Source organism: Saimiri boliviensis, chromosome 12 (assembly GCF_048565385.1).
Source record: "Saimiri boliviensis isolate mSaiBol1 chromosome 12, mSaiBol1.pri, whole genome shotgun sequence".
NCBI lineage: Eukaryota > Metazoa > Chordata > Mammalia > Primates > Cebidae > Saimiri > Saimiri boliviensis.
This window is the reverse complement of record NC_133460.1, coordinates 98,920,106-98,935,279: the sequence shown is the minus strand read 5'-3', so window position 1 is coordinate 98,935,279 and position 15,174 is coordinate 98,920,106. Positions and strand designations below refer to the sequence as shown.

The 15,174-nt window shown below is 41.9% G+C and overlaps 1 protein-coding gene across 21 annotated transcripts in view; it reads left to right on the top strand.

Moving 5' to 3' along the window:
• The window catches only part of ABLIM1 (actin binding LIM protein 1), a 403,495-nt gene that overhangs the window by 360,772 nt on the left and 27,549 nt on the right, over positions 1 to 15,174 (top strand). For 13 of the 21 annotated variants that reach the window (XM_003922182.4, XM_003922180.4, XM_039464994.2 and 10 more), the window contains 4 exons: positions 6 to 83; positions 777 to 932; positions 5,378 to 5,413; positions 7,762 to 7,891. In XM_003922182.4, coding sequence (XP_003922231.2) covers positions 6 to 83; positions 777 to 932; positions 5,378 to 5,413; positions 7,762 to 7,891 — 400 coding nt within the window. Of the gene's footprint in view, positions 1 to 5; positions 84 to 776; positions 933 to 5,377; positions 5,414 to 7,761; positions 7,892 to 10,078; positions 10,199 to 15,174 lie in introns of all 21 variants that reach the window. The other 8 variants (XM_074382929.1, XM_074382917.1, XM_074382916.1 and 5 more) reach the window with 1 other exon arrangement.

The following is a 15,174-nucleotide window of genomic DNA, read 5'->3' as shown; positions in this document are numbered from 1 at the left end:
TACAGCCTACCAGGACATCCTCGGAAAGTATTTATTCTAGACCAGGCTCGAGTATTCCCGGCTCACCAGGTCATACTATCTATGTAAGTATCTACTTCTGGAAGTGACATTTCTGGGACAGGTAAATTAGTGGATTGTGATAGAAAACAAAAACTAGTTAAAAGTGATTTCTATTTTTGTTATGGGATCGGCTTTTGATTTTTGTAGAGCAGTCTGCTCAGTCGTTTCCTTTTAGGTAATTACATTTACATGTGACCATCAACAGAGTGATCAGACGACCTGTAAAACATCTTACTATGTTGCAGGACTTAATTCTTGCACCTAAATTGCATATAGATATTTGGGGATTAATTCTATATTTTATAATGCTGATACTGAGTGTTCTTAAATTCTACCACAAAGATATTTAAATATTTATCGTATTAATTATGCAATTCTTGTTTTTAGCCATCTGAAAGGATTATTGGACCATCTGTTTGACCTTTTTCCTTCCCTGTTATAAATTCAGGAAATTATCCTTAACGTTTGCACATTTATCTATTTCATGAATTCTACACAGATTTTTTTCCCTAAGTGTTCAGTGACTTAAAAAAAAACCACGATTAATATATGGTATAAACAGCAATTTCTAAAGAGTATAACTGTGCTAGGCAAGATGTTTTGGTTTTTGTTTATTTTAAGGCCTGCACTTTTTAAACAACAGGAAATGCGCTAACAACAGCTTCCCAAAGCAATGAGACTACAAAGTAATTGTTCTTTCTGGTTAACCTCCCCAGGCAAAAGTAGACAATGAGATCCTGGATTACAAGGATTTAGCAGCCATTCCCAAGGTCAAGGCAATTTATGACATTGAACGTCCAGATCTTATTACCTATGAGCCTTTCTACACTTCAGGCTATGATGACAAACAGGAGCGACAGAGCCTTGGAGAGGTAAGACATTCCTAGTGCTTATGAGTTGTACAACAGTTTACCTTCTCTTCTGTCGCATTTGTAGTAACTACCATCTGGAGTTCAGGTAAATCAGGTGGTCTTTTGTCTGCCTAGTATTTGCAGGTTTCTAGACCAGGTGTATTCAGAAGCCTGTTATGAGAGGTGGGAGAACAGACCAGCTGCAGATAGAACAACAGTGAAGAACAGCTAAGCATTAGCATGCTGGGAGGGAAGCTGCCTGGAGGTGGCGGGGGTGGTTGGGGAGGGGGGACTGTTGAGAAGTGGGTGGGGATTCTGTGAGCTGGGCAGAGCAAATAAAGGAGTGAGGGTCTCCTGGGGGTCTTTGTCTAGTGATAAGCTTTAAGTATATTTATGAGATCATGAGGAGAGAGAACACACCGCCTAAATTTTGGTAGCTACAATTTAAGAAACTTAAGAAAGTTAGAATGTGCAAGAGAAAAAAAAAAAAAGTAGAAGCATAGGACGACAGTCTAGCACAGGGCTGTGAGCCATGATTCTGGAATCGAATTACCTGGTCTCAACCCAGGGATCACCAAATGCTGATTGTCTGATTTGGACCGTGTGACAGCCATTCTGCCCCTAGTTTTCTGGGCCAGGTACAGCGCTCACGCCTGTAATCCCAACATTTTGGGAGGCTGAGGGCAGGAGGATTGCTTCAGGCCAGGAGTTGAAGACCACCCTATACAACATAATGAGATCTCATCTCTATATTAAAAAAAAATAAGAAAATAAAAGAAACATGGTCCTAATTTCCTCATCTGTGCAACAGATAGGGTAATGATAGCCTCTACCTCCTAGGGGGTTGGTGAGAGTCAGGCAAGCTAATCTAGGTAAAGCAATTAGCAGAGGCCAGACTCGGGAAATACTGAGCATGTGGCGATTTCTTCCATTGTTGCTACCTGTCCTCTTGGGGCTCATTAATACTCAGCCCACAGACCCATCCCACTACAGGACCAGAGTCTTTCAGCTTCTTGGGGTCCTCCCCTCTCCAGTCCCATCCCAGGGTTGAAGGTTCTCTGTGGTCATTTCCTACTCAAGTTTGTTTCCCCTGGCCTATCAGCTCACTCCCATTTTTTTCTCTTTTCATTTTTAAAGTAGAATCATCTGTAGGCTAATCTGAGTCCACACAGAGATATGTTAATAGCTGACAAATCAACTATCCAACAAAGGTTAAAACAGAAAGTAAACAATCTAGCAGCTCACAATGCTTTGAGGTCTTAGAGAAGAAAAGATGTGAAAATAGGATTCTGTTTAATTTGTTCTCAATTACAGATGTATAATATTTATTATTTTATAATTATATTTATTTGTCATTTTATATATGTTGTTTCTTTTATTTACTTTCTAATCTGGGTTTTTAATTCCAGAGCATAGCTCTGCGTGGAGAGTCTGTGGAACAGGAAGTGGTATACATTTTCATGTAGTGCCACCTAGTGGTCGCTTAGCTGTAGCTGCACGTGTGGCCACTCAAGCGCAGGTGCACTGGCCAGGGTTGTTTCAGTTGCCATTGAACCCCACCGAGTTTCGTAGGGGGTAAGAGGTGAGGGGAAGTTCCTGAACAAAGTGCATAGAGATTGGGCTTGGAACCTGTGGATGAGAATTGACTAGTGTTTAGGTCATACAAGCAAGGGGATGTGAGTTTTTTTAATGGTGCTAAGGATTTGGGGTATGTGGTGTGTGTGTGTGTGGGTGTGTCTGTGTGTCCTTCCCAGCAGCTTTATTCAGGGCAGTAAAACATTAAGCACTCAAGAGTTTGGGCTTTGAGGTGAAAATTTTTGCATTTAAAACCAGACTCTGCCAGACGTGGTGGCTCGTGTCTGTAATCCCAGCACTTAAGAAGGCTGAGGTGGGCAGATGCTTGAGGCAAGGAGTTTAAGACCAGCCTTAGCAAAACTCCATCTCTACTGAAAAAAAAATACAAAAATGAGCCAGGTGTGGTGGCACACACCTGTAGTCCCAGCAACTTGGGAGGCTGAGATGGGAGGATCACTTGAGCCCAGGAGGCTGAGGCTGCAGTGAACCATGATCATGCCGTTGTACTTCAGCCAGGGTGATAGAGCAACACCCCATCTCAAAAATAGAAAGAAAGAAAGAAAATAACAAAAAACAAAAACAAAACAGACTGATACTGACTAACCGTATGACTTTGGGGTAATTATATACCTCAGTCTCCTTATCTGCAAACTCAACATAGAGAACAAGAATACCTATGTTAAAAGTTTTCTGTAAAGATTAAGTGAAGCTATTTACATTAGAACAGTACTGGGCATATAATAAGTGCTTAAGAAAAATGCTGGCTACTCTCGTAATCAACACCCTTAATGTCATAACCTGGAATGACGTCCCATGGTTTTCCCTATGAATAGAGGGTGCCCTTTGGATCAGAAATCGTATATATTAGTGAACTCTTTCCCAATACTCACATCTTGCAACTGAGAGAATTTTACAAGCTATTCTATTATTTATTCCATTAGGTTTTTTTTTTAACATACTTCTTTTATAGACTTCATATACATAGTGCCCTTTATTTGTATTTTTATTTATTTTTTTTGAGATGGAGTATTGCTGTGTCACCTAGGCTGGAGAGCAGTGGTGCGATCTTGTCTCACTGCAGCCTCCAACTCCCAGGTTCAAGTGATTCTCTTGCCTCAGTTTCCCTAGTAGCTGGGACTATAGGCATGTGCCACCATATGGGGCTAATTTTTGTATTTTTAGTACAGGTGGGATTTCACCATGTTAGCCAGGCTGGTGGTGAACTCCTGACCTCAACCAATCCACCCACTTTGGTCTCCCAAAGTGCTGGGATTACAGGCATGAGCCACCGCACCTGGCCTTTATACATATTGCCCTTTAAGAAACACTGCAGGAGTCGGCTTAGTTCTGTGCAGCCATTGGTGCCCCCAGGATACTACTGTCAGTGCAGATAAAGACCTGGGCCCTGACCTTGAGACCAGCCTTCACTCAGCTGAGACCCTCTGGAGACAGGCTGTAGCTGCAGAGGAGACTGTGGAGTTTCTGAAAGCTTGGGAAAGAGAAAGTCCACCCACTTACTATGGGATGTGGGGAAAAGGGCAAATTCTATAACCGAGAAGTCCACCTGTGGCTGGCTGTGTTCTCCAAAGCTGTTTGCATTTCATTTCTATTTGAAAGCTTTTTGCCTCTTAATTGTAAACATTTTATTCATTTGGATAATACTTGTTGAGCACCTACTATGTCCCAGGAGCTGCTGTCATCACTAGGAATATGTAATTGTAAACAAACAGTCCTTGCCTTCATGCAGCTGTGGTGTCACAGACAGACAGGAAAGAAAGAGATATGTAATATAATTTTACAGAGTTGTAGGGCTCCGAGGAAAAATGAAGCAGAATAAAGAGAAAGTGTGCCAGGGGCTAGATTGCTCCTCTCCATGGAATGCTCACGGAGGTGCTGTGTGACAGTGGGTTTGAGCAGAGACATCCACATAGACGGGGAGTAAGCCCTGCAGGTGTCTGGGTGAAAGGCACTGGCAGCAGAAGAGACAGCACGTGCAAAGGCCCTGGGGTGAGAGAAGGCTTGGCCTGTTGATGGTCCCAGGGAAGCCTGTGTGTGTAGGAGGATGGAAGCCAGCGGTGAATGGCAGTGAAGGCAAGGCAGCCAAGGCAGGTCGCCTCACACCTGGTCACCAAAGTCCTGTTTTTGTTATCAAACTATTTTATGGTGATTGCTGTGGTTGTAATTTAGTCAATCACATCTTGTACAACCATGTGTATGAGATCCTATGTTTCGGTAGATGCTGTAACTCATCCTAGTAAAATGAGCATAGTTTGAACATGTAAGGCAAATCGTTCCAATTTGTGTAGCTTAATCACCTAAAGTATCACAGTCATATCCATTCAAAGCATGGTCCTTAGGCAGAGATGTGCACCAGAATCTCCCAGGAGCTTTGTCAGAGTCTACCTGTCTGAGCCTCATAACAGATATACTTGTGCCTCATCACAAGACAGGGAGATGGGGCGCGATGCTGGCAGGTATATACTGGCTAATGTTTCCAGCTGACTCTGATAAGCAACTCTAATTAAAACTGGCAAAGAAGCCGGGCACGACGGCTCATGCCTATAATCCCAGCACTTTGGAAGGCCAAGGTGGGCAGATCACGAGGTCAGGAGATCGAGACCATCCTGGCTAACATGTTGAGGCCCCATCTCTACTAGAAATAAAAAAAATTAACATGGTGTGGTGGCACATGCCTGTAATCCCAGCTACTCAGGAGGCTGAGGCAGGAGAATCACCTGAACCTGGGAGGCGGAGGTTACAGTGAGCCGAGATCGCACCACTGCACTCCAGCCTGGGCGCCAGAGCGAGACTCTGTCTCAAAACAATCAAACAAACAAACTGGCCAAGCGTTAACAAACATTGTGACTTTAAATTCTCTTTTATTTTTCTAGTCTCCGAGGACTTTGTCTCCTACTCCATCAGCAGAAGTAAGTACCATTTCTTTTTACCATTTTAACGGGTGGAATTTGAGAATGTTTGGCCCTTCCCTAGACTGGGACTTTTGAAAAAGGATATAACATAAAAAAGAACAGAAAAACTGCCTGTGGGATTATGATGGCTGTGGGGATTACCTCAAAGGAAGAGGAGACGCAGACACAGCAGTATATTTCTCTTAAAATGGAGACCGGGGAGTAAAAATGGCCTCACACTAATCTGTCTGTCCTGTAAGTGGAAGGAAAGTGTCTACGGGGACATTAGTCGCTTGTCACAATGCGGGGCTCTTTGCCCTCATCTATAATGAATTGTTTTGAACCTTCATGTACTGAAATGGCCAACAGCAGTCATGGCGTATTTCTGTACGCAGAGCCATCTTAATGGGAGGTTACTCCATTTAGTCTGAAATCAACCATCTGATCTTAAAACTAAGAAACTTTCTGGAGGTTATGAAACTGGCCTGCTTTCAGGAAATCTCTATCATTCAAAGGAGTAAAAATACCATAGTATTTTCATGGTTTGTGACTGAGTGCTGTGAATTATTAATTTCTATCCATATTAATAATTTGCACTGAAATTATGAAGAATTAATTTCTATTATTGACCAACTGTGCAAGGTTGAAGCACCTAATTTGGGGGCTTTTGGTTTCATTGTTCTTTTATTTAATTTATAGACCAAGCCAAAGTTTCCCTGCCATTTGCTCTCAGATTCCACAGAGCTGTGGTTACTGAGATTTTCATTTAGTTGGTATTCATTCATTCTTTCAAACTTTTTACTTTTATTAGGCTAATAGAAATTTCATAGGACAACAGATTCTTAAAATGTAAAACATTCTTTGTACTCTTTCAACTGTTCAGACAGTTTTATATTGTGTTTGTGTGCCTGTGATTTTTTGGTACTTATTACCTAATATATCCTTTTCTATATTTGGAGACAGGTGGCATTTTAGTGGTGCTATGATATTCCATTGAATTTTTATGTCATCATTTCTTTTCTTTTGTTTGAGACAGAGTCTCACTCTGTCACCCAGGCTGGAGTACAGTGGCACGATCTCAGCTCAGTGTAACCTCCGCTGCCTTGGTTCGAGTGATTCTCCTGTCTTAGCCTCCCAAGTAGCTGGGATTATACTTGTGTACCATCACGCCCGGCTAATTTTTGTATTTTTAGTAAAGACAAGGTTTTGCCATGTTGGCCAGGCTGCTCTTGAACTCCTGACCTCAGGTCTGCTGCCTTGGCCTCCCAAAGTGCTGGGATTATAGGCATGAGCCACCATGCCTGGCCCATATGTCATAATTTCTTAATTGTGCCCCAATTTGTTGAACATGTAACACAGACTTTTGCCTTTATGAATAGTGGCACTATAAAAGTCTTTGAATAAATCATTCCTCCTTTTAAAGGGCATTTGAAATTATTTTCTTGGAATGTTTCCCAAGGTAAGAAGTAAAATACTGACTTTATGGCAACCATCAACTTGTTCTTCAGGAGAATCTACTTAAAATGCCATCAGATCAATGTTACAGGCAGTACAGGTTGCTTGGTGTTCAGAACAAAGGATGAGATTAGAATCAGGAGGCTGGTTCCAAAGCAAGCTCTGCCCATAATACCAGCTACACACCTACACACAGAGCTCCTACCTGCCTGGAACCTTGTTTCTGCATTAGTGGGGGAGGGAGGTGATACCACGCGGTCTACCTTTTCTTGTTATGCAGATCTGGTAGGTATGTGAATGCAGTTTACGAAACTGAAAACTACAATATCAACATAGTCATCGGAATTATTATCTCTTGTCCCAGAGCTCTATCTCTATGGAGGTTTATGTTTATAGTTTTTGATCGTAAAAAAAATTTTTGTTGAAGAAACAGGGTCTCACTCTGTCATCCGGGCTGCAGTGCCCTGGCACAATCATAGCTCACTGCAGCCTCGAACTCCTGAGTAACTGGGACTGCAGGTATGTGCCGCCATACCTGGCTAATTTTTTACCCTTTTTTTTGTAAAGACAGGGTCTTGCTATGTTGCCCAGGCTGTTTTCAAACTCCTGGCTCCAAGCCATCCTTCCACCTTGGCCTCCAAAAGTGCCAGGATTACAGATGTGAGCCGCCACACCAGGCTCCTAAAATTTTGTAATAAGTCCAAGTACTGCAGATTTTGAACAAAATGTATTAGCCACAGAATGCTCATTTGCATATAAAATATCTGCACAATTTGCACATGAAAATAAGTGCGTATGTTCATCAAATATGTATAAACAAGTAGACATGATAGTCCCTTGGCAGCGTTTGTGAAGCTTGGTTCCCTACTGAGGAATGGTGATAGTCTGAATGTGTTGAACTTTGTTTCCAGGGGTACCAGGACGTTCGGGATCGGATGATCCATCGGTCCACTAGCCAGGGCTCCATCAGCTCCCCTGTGTACAGCCGCCACAGTTACACTCCAACCACATCTCGCTCTCCCCAGCATTTCCACAGACCTGGTAAGGGTGACTGTTCCTGGAATTCACTCTATAGAACAAACTGTATTTCTGTGATTTTTCTTCCTCTACCATTGATAGCACCTTGAAAAATCGACTCCTAAACATTTCTGCCCCTCTCCCAGAGCAAAATGAAAACTGGTATCTAACTGTATTTTGTGCTACATCTTTTCTAGAAACGTCAGTCATTCTATGGCTGTGTTCATTTTGATTTATTAAATAATTATAATTGACAGTGAAATACTGGAAGCAAGGGTTTTCTTAAAAAAATTTTTTTTTGTAGTTAACGAAAATCTCTTCACTTTGAGACTTAAAATGGAGATCTCCCAAAGAAAATATTTTGATGTGCTTTTTAGGCATACCAACATCATCTAAAAAATTCAGTATTCACCATTTTTAACAGATGTTTTCTGTTTTCCTTATCTAGGTACACGGTGCTACTAAGCATGCTTGGTGAAGCACTTTCTAGAAAGAGTACCTAGGGCTGTTCTTGATCAGTTCTAAGGTCCCTTCCAACCCTAAGATTTTCAATCAGACTTAGAAAACAAAATCACTTGCAACCCTAAGATTTTCCATCAGACTTGGAAAACATAGTATCATTAGGCATTACCACAGTAGAGAGTGTCACAATGAAACAGATTTTAGTGGACCTTCATCTGCAGAGAATTTAGTCTCTGTTGCTACTAGTGGGTGTCTCCGGTAGGAGAAGAATGGAGACCCCAGTACAGACCCAAGATTCCCTGAGAAATAGATTCACAAGGAAAGATTCTGGCCTCTAATAAAACTTAATGGGGAGGATGTGCCTCTATGAAGATTTCATTCATGTTAAGCTTCTTGCTTCTGGATGAGTAGATGAGAACAAGCCCATAGGCTGCCTTTTTAAAATAAATTGTACAAGAAATAAAACCAAAGCAATTAACAGAGTGATAAAAGGCTGCAGTCTTCTAAGTCTCTAGATTTAATGCTTGTAGAGAATTCAAACTATTTGATCTTCTGATAATGTGTAATTTTCTCTATGCTGATAAGTATCTATGCTATTTATTGAATTATATTAAATGAATATTTTCCAGAAAATTGATTTCCCTTATGTCATGGGCCACTATATCCATTTTGTTGGTGCCCAGGACATGGATGTCGATTTAAGCTCTTGTACATCTGGCTAATAAGAAATCCGTTATACTGCCACCCTGCTCATGTACATATGCTGAGGTCATTGTAGACCCCAGCCATGGAGTTATCAGAGTGGAATGGAGTTATGGGGGCATCACTGTTCCAGAGACCCCTGAATAGTGAGGGGACTGGTCAATCAACACTTCTTCCCCTAAAAGCTCATGTCCTTAGTGAGAAAGTTTTCATCTGTTCCAATCATGGTTCTGTTGCCAATAGACTTTAGAACTTTCTCCTCTCCTTTCACAATATGTGACATGTATGCCTAATGCCACTTTTGAGGCTTTAGAGTTATTATTTTGAGGTCTGTCCTTCTAAAGTGCAGGTGGAGGGATTCTGATAGCATACCTGTGATCCACGTAGAATACCCCAAAGTGTCCACTCCTCAAGTTCTGGATGCCAGATGATGATTTAACCCCACCTCGGTCTAGGTTGGATTTGAATGGTCCATTGTTCCGGAGATAACTGAGTTTCCAGCCTCCGGTCCTCCTGCTGTAGCTCTCAGGACCATAGCTACCTCCTTGCCAACCGGGGAACACAAATAGGCAAAATAAAATTAAAATTCCAGTGGGATAAGTTTGTAGCTTAAGAAAAAAAAAAAAAAGAAACCACATATAAATACAACGATTGTCATTTTTTAAAATTAGCATTTCAGAGGGTTCTGTTTTGTCAGGTGCGTTTTACACACAGCTGTTGTTGATGTTTAAATGACATGTTTAAATGACATGCCTGCTACTGGCTGGACAGAGACCATCCAGGTGACCATTTCTTCTCACCGAAGCCATTTATTCTTAGAGAGTGACTCTGTACCCACCTGAACCTCTTTGCAAACTCTCCCCAACTTTGCCTCAGCCTTAGCAGGTGCATTTTTAACCCTTTCTCCTTCCTCCCCTTTCAGCCTCCTGATTAATGTTCTTGATTTTGTTTTCCCTTGGAACGATGGCGCTTTCCCTGCTCCTGTGTTAATTTCTGTTCTTCTTTTCTGTTTCCACCGTGCCCTGCCCCTGACTCCTTGCTGCACAGAGCTTTTGTCTCCTGGTGTGCAGAGGTTGTCGTACCTGCGCACCAGCAGCCTCAGCCCCACCCACAGCGACTCCCGCCCCAACCCCCCTTTCCGACACCACTTCATTCCCCATATCAAAGGTAAGGAGGCAGGTTTCTCCAGGCAGCACCCTGCGTAGTGGAGATTTATTAGCACCCTGGGAAAGCTAATAAGGTGTATCTCCAAGAGTTAGTGCCGAGCTTTTGAGCTCTCAGCATGCCTGCGTGTGTCATGACTATACCCAACAGTTGTCTTAGAATGGGCATAGCATCTCTCCTTGGGAGAAATATGTCACTTCTAAGGGCTCTAGATGAAGAAACAGGAAGTATGTTTAAGACCCTAAGATTTATTATCCACTACTTTGAAAAAAGAAAAAAATATATATATATATATTATTATTTTGTTTTTGGATGTGTCAAAACAAAATATAATATATGTAATTGGAATATTTTCCTGGGTTCAATACACAACATGTCTCAGCAAAACACAATATAGTAACAAATATTCAAAAGTTGTCTTACCAGTGATAAACTATAACCATATTAACATGTTTGGGCAGCATTAAAAGATCTACGGCAACATCAATGTCTCTCTTTGAGCGGAGTTGTCTTCGGATTTGTCCTAACTCCCACGTGGTGGAGAAGAGAGGCGTTGCCTTCTGTTTTCTGTTCCTGCCTCACATTTCTGCCCCATCCCGTTGTTTTCATTGTTGTCGGCGACGCTTCTGCAGCCGTCCTCAGCGGGAACTCTCCACACTGGGGAAGCCCAGAGCCTCAAAGAGGCTATGAAAGGGCCATAATGTAAAATTAAGTAGGAGCTCCCAGAATGGTGCTAACTTGATTTGAACCAAATTAACCAACAATCACAGCTGAAGGAGGGAGGAGGAGGCAAGCACAGACGTTATCACAGGTCTTCAAATAGTCCTAAAGGACTCCAGCCATGTGCTGCTCCACGTGTCACCCCTGACGCTTCCATTGAGGAGCTTGTTCTGGTTTACTGAATTTTCATTGTCATTCCACCCAAGCTTTTCCTTTTTGTTCACTTGGTTGTTGAGCAGCCGAGTCCTAAAAGGCACATGGACTGTACTTACCAGTATGCAGTGATTTTATAAATTTGCTAGTTCTGCATTTTCTATGCTTTGAAAATAATATTGCTTATTGAAGCAATCATGCTTATTGAAGACACAGATGCCATTTGCCATTACCAAATTTTTTGATAGGCACAACACTTTCTAAAACTCTTGACAGATTATTTTGCTTTATTTTATTTTATTTTATTTTTTTTGAGACAGGGTCTCGCTGTCACCCAGGCTGGAGTACAGTGGTGCAAACTTGGCTGACTGCTCTCTCCCTCCCAGGCTCAAGTGATTCTCCTGCCTCAGCCTCCCGAGTAGCTGGGATTACAGGTGTGAGCCACCACACCCAGCTAATTTTTGTATTTTTTGTAGAGACCGGGTTTTGCTCTGTTGGCCTGGCTGGTCTCGAACTCCTAGCCTCAGGTGTTCCACCTGCCTTGGCCTTCTAAAGCACTGGGATTACAGGCATGAGTTACCATGTCTAGCCCACAGATTATTTTAAATTATGAGTGCTAATTAGTATTTTGGGAGAAAATTTTTATTTATAAAATGTCAAGATGATACTTTAGAGAATGTTTATAAAATCATAAAGAAATTATGGTGTTTTTTTAAAAAAAAAACCTTCAATTGCATATTTTAAAGAGACTTTAATATAGCAGTCATTAGCCAAATTAAGATTTTGGTTATTTCTGCTGAGGTGGGCAGATTGCTTGAGCCTAGGAGTTCAAGACAGCTTAGGCAACATGGGGAAACCCCGTCTCTACAAAAAAAAAAAAAAATTAGCTGCACGTGGTGGTACATGCCTGTAGTCCCAGCTACTCAGAGACTGAAGCAGGAGAATAACTTGAGCCCAGGAAGTGAAGGTTGCACTGAGCCAAGACTGAGCCACTGCACTCCAGCCTGGGTGACAGAGCAAAACCCTGTCTCAAAAAAGAAAAAAGAAAAAAAAAAGATTTTGGTTATTTCTGGTATTTAAGAAAAAATACATTTTCGATTTAATAAAATATAAACTCCCTCATTTGGTTAATATAATATTGCAACTTTTATAGAGACACTTTTTGTAGAAAGAAAAGTGTCACAGGTCCTATAAAGTTACACAGTTTGTAAAAATAACACAGCACAAAGTGTCAGTGACTGCTCAATGACTAACACTACCTCATGTCCATGAGTCACCACGTGGAGAGTTGAAAAGCCCATGGACATTGGAATCTATGATCTCCGTCATTTGCTAACTGTGTGACCTTGGGTTGTTTATCCTGTTGGGTGTCACTTGCCTCCTCCATAAATCAGGAACAGTAAGACTCCTGCCTCACGAGGTGAAGTGTGTTGGTGTGCAGCAGGCAGGCCCACCTTGGTCAGCATGGTGCTCTTAAATTGTTTTTTTTTTTTTTTTTTTTTTTTTTGGAGACAGAGTCTCACTCTGTCACCCAGGCTGGAGTGCAGCGGCACAATCTCAGCTAACTACAGCGTCCTCTCCCAGCTTCAGGTGATTCTCTTGCCTCAGCCTTCTGAGTAGCTGAGATCACAGTTGTATACCATCATACCAAGCTAATTTTTTGTATTTCTAGTAGAGATGGAGTTTCACCATGTTGGCCAGGCTGGTCTCAAACATCTGACCTCAAGTGATCCGCCCACTTTAGCCTCCGAAAGTGCTGGGTTTACAGATGTGATCCACCATACCTGGCCTTAAATCATTTTTGATGGCACCATTCTGTTCGTTTTTCACAGTGTCCTTAAGAAATGGGCTGAGTGGGCCGGGCATGGTGGCTCACACCTGTAATCCCAGCACTTTGGGAGGCCGAGGCGGGCGGATCACGAGGTTAAGAAATTGAGCCCATCCTGGCCAAACCCTGCCTCTACTAAAAATACAAAAATTAGGCCAGGCGTGGTGGCTCATGCCTCTAATCCCAGCACTTTGGGAGGCTGAGGCGGGTGGATCATGAAGTCAAGAGATCAAGACCATCCTGGTCAACATGGTGAAACCTTGTTTCTACTAAAAATACAAAAAAATTAGCTGGGTGTGGTGGTGGCACCTGTAGTCCCAGCTACTCGGGAGGCTGAGGCAGGAGAATCGCTTGAACCTGGGAGGTGGAGGTTGCAGTGAGCTGAGATTGTGCCACTGTACTCCAGCCTGGCGACAGAGCGAGACTCCATCTCAAAAAAAAAAAAAAAAAAAAAAAAAAAAAAAGAAAGAAAGAAAGAAAGAAATGGGCTGAGTGAGGAGACCAAGCAGCAGGGGCCCTCACCAAGTAACTTTCCAGGGGCTCACCACTAGGACGTGGCAGTGCCCGGACAAGACCCCAGGCCCTCTCTACCCCAGGAGCATTCCTTCACATGAGGACCACGTGTTTCAGTATAAATATGCATAAAGTTAATTTTTAAAGCACATTTTTATTTTTCACTTTCGGCCAGAAAATTGCATTCTTATTGAGGCTTAGACCAAAAATAATCCTCAGTCATTTAGATCACAAAATTAAGAGCTATTTACTTTTCCATAGAAATATTAAATGGTCATAAAAATTATACAACCCTATGTTCCTAAATGGTGCTTTATTTAAAATGTAGATATACATTCTTTTCTGTTTTCAGTCCGCATATGAAGTTTTTGACATCATCAGATATTCTGGGTTTAAATGATAAAAAGTATTAGGCCAAAAGGAATTAGGGACCCTGAACTTAAAAACATCCAATAGTCTCTTTCCCCTTTTCTTTTTACTAGACATGTGCCTATAGTTTGTTCATATGAAATAGTCTTTATGCTTCAAATGCAAAGTGTAATGTAGGTAACAGTATATACTTAGTTTTTCAATCATATGAGCTTTTTGCCAACCTAAAAGGTAAAGCATTGGCTACTTTGGGCACAGCTGCCTATTGGGCAGTCCTGCTCCATAGGGAGCCATTAAAAAAAAAAAAAAATCCATCGTGGCGATTTTCTACTTAAAGATATTGCTTTAAAAGCCTAGTGTATTTGGCTAAATGCCGATTCTCCATACATCTTAGTTATTTTGAAAAAGATGTATCCATTTACATGGAAGATCTCTCCAGCACTTAGAAATTTCAGAATGAGGGTACTTACGGCCATTGAGAAACACATGCAAGATACCTTTGAGATAAGTCAATGTCTTCCAGGGTTTTCTGTAGCCCTTCATTGACTTTTATCTTGCAGCTTGTCTTGGAACTTGAGGGAGTTGTTTTTTTTTTTTTTTTTTTAATGGATGTTTGCTGGGAGCTTGACCTGAGGTAGGATGTCCGTCTCAGAGGCAGGCGAGGGGCCCTTTGCCACTCTGGTAGCCAGAAGCCCAGCCTTCCATTGCCCAAGTCCACTTCCTGGTCCTTGTTTCTGCAGCATGTGACCCAGGCCTGGGTCTCACGGAGCTGAGGACGCCTGCATGGTTGTAAAGCTGGGCTGCACGGCACAGACTGTTTCTCTATTTCACTGGCTTCTCCGTCCATTTTCCGTAACATCCGTTGTTGGTTGGGTGTATTTTTTTTTTATTTATTTCTGTTCTCCAAACTTCCTTGTAACCTCATTCTGTCTTAGTATATCTTTGGGCCATTTGGACAACCTTATGCCTAGAGATTTGGAAAAACCATTTTCACTTTGTTTTGGGCTTCGTTTGTGAAGCGTCTGCTAAGTTTCTCTGCCTTCCCCTTTGAAATACTGCTAGACATGACAGTCTGTGTCCATGAAGTATAAATTGGATTTGTGAGCAGGAGGGCTACATATATTAAGTCTCTTTGAAAGGAATCTTTTCTCTTTTGCTATAAATATGAGTTGCCATGATATAAATATGTATTTGACACTTGCTGAAGGAAACTATAACTCTTATTGATGCTTTAGACAAGAACCGGCAATCTTAAAACTCTCACAAAATTCTGGATGCTGCCAAGTTATCTTAAGGATCCCTCAAGATGTTCATTTATATTTGGGAATGTAAGCACTGCAAGTCCAGAAAGCTCGGCAGGGCTCCAGCGGGTTCCCGCAGCAGAACTGAACACCCA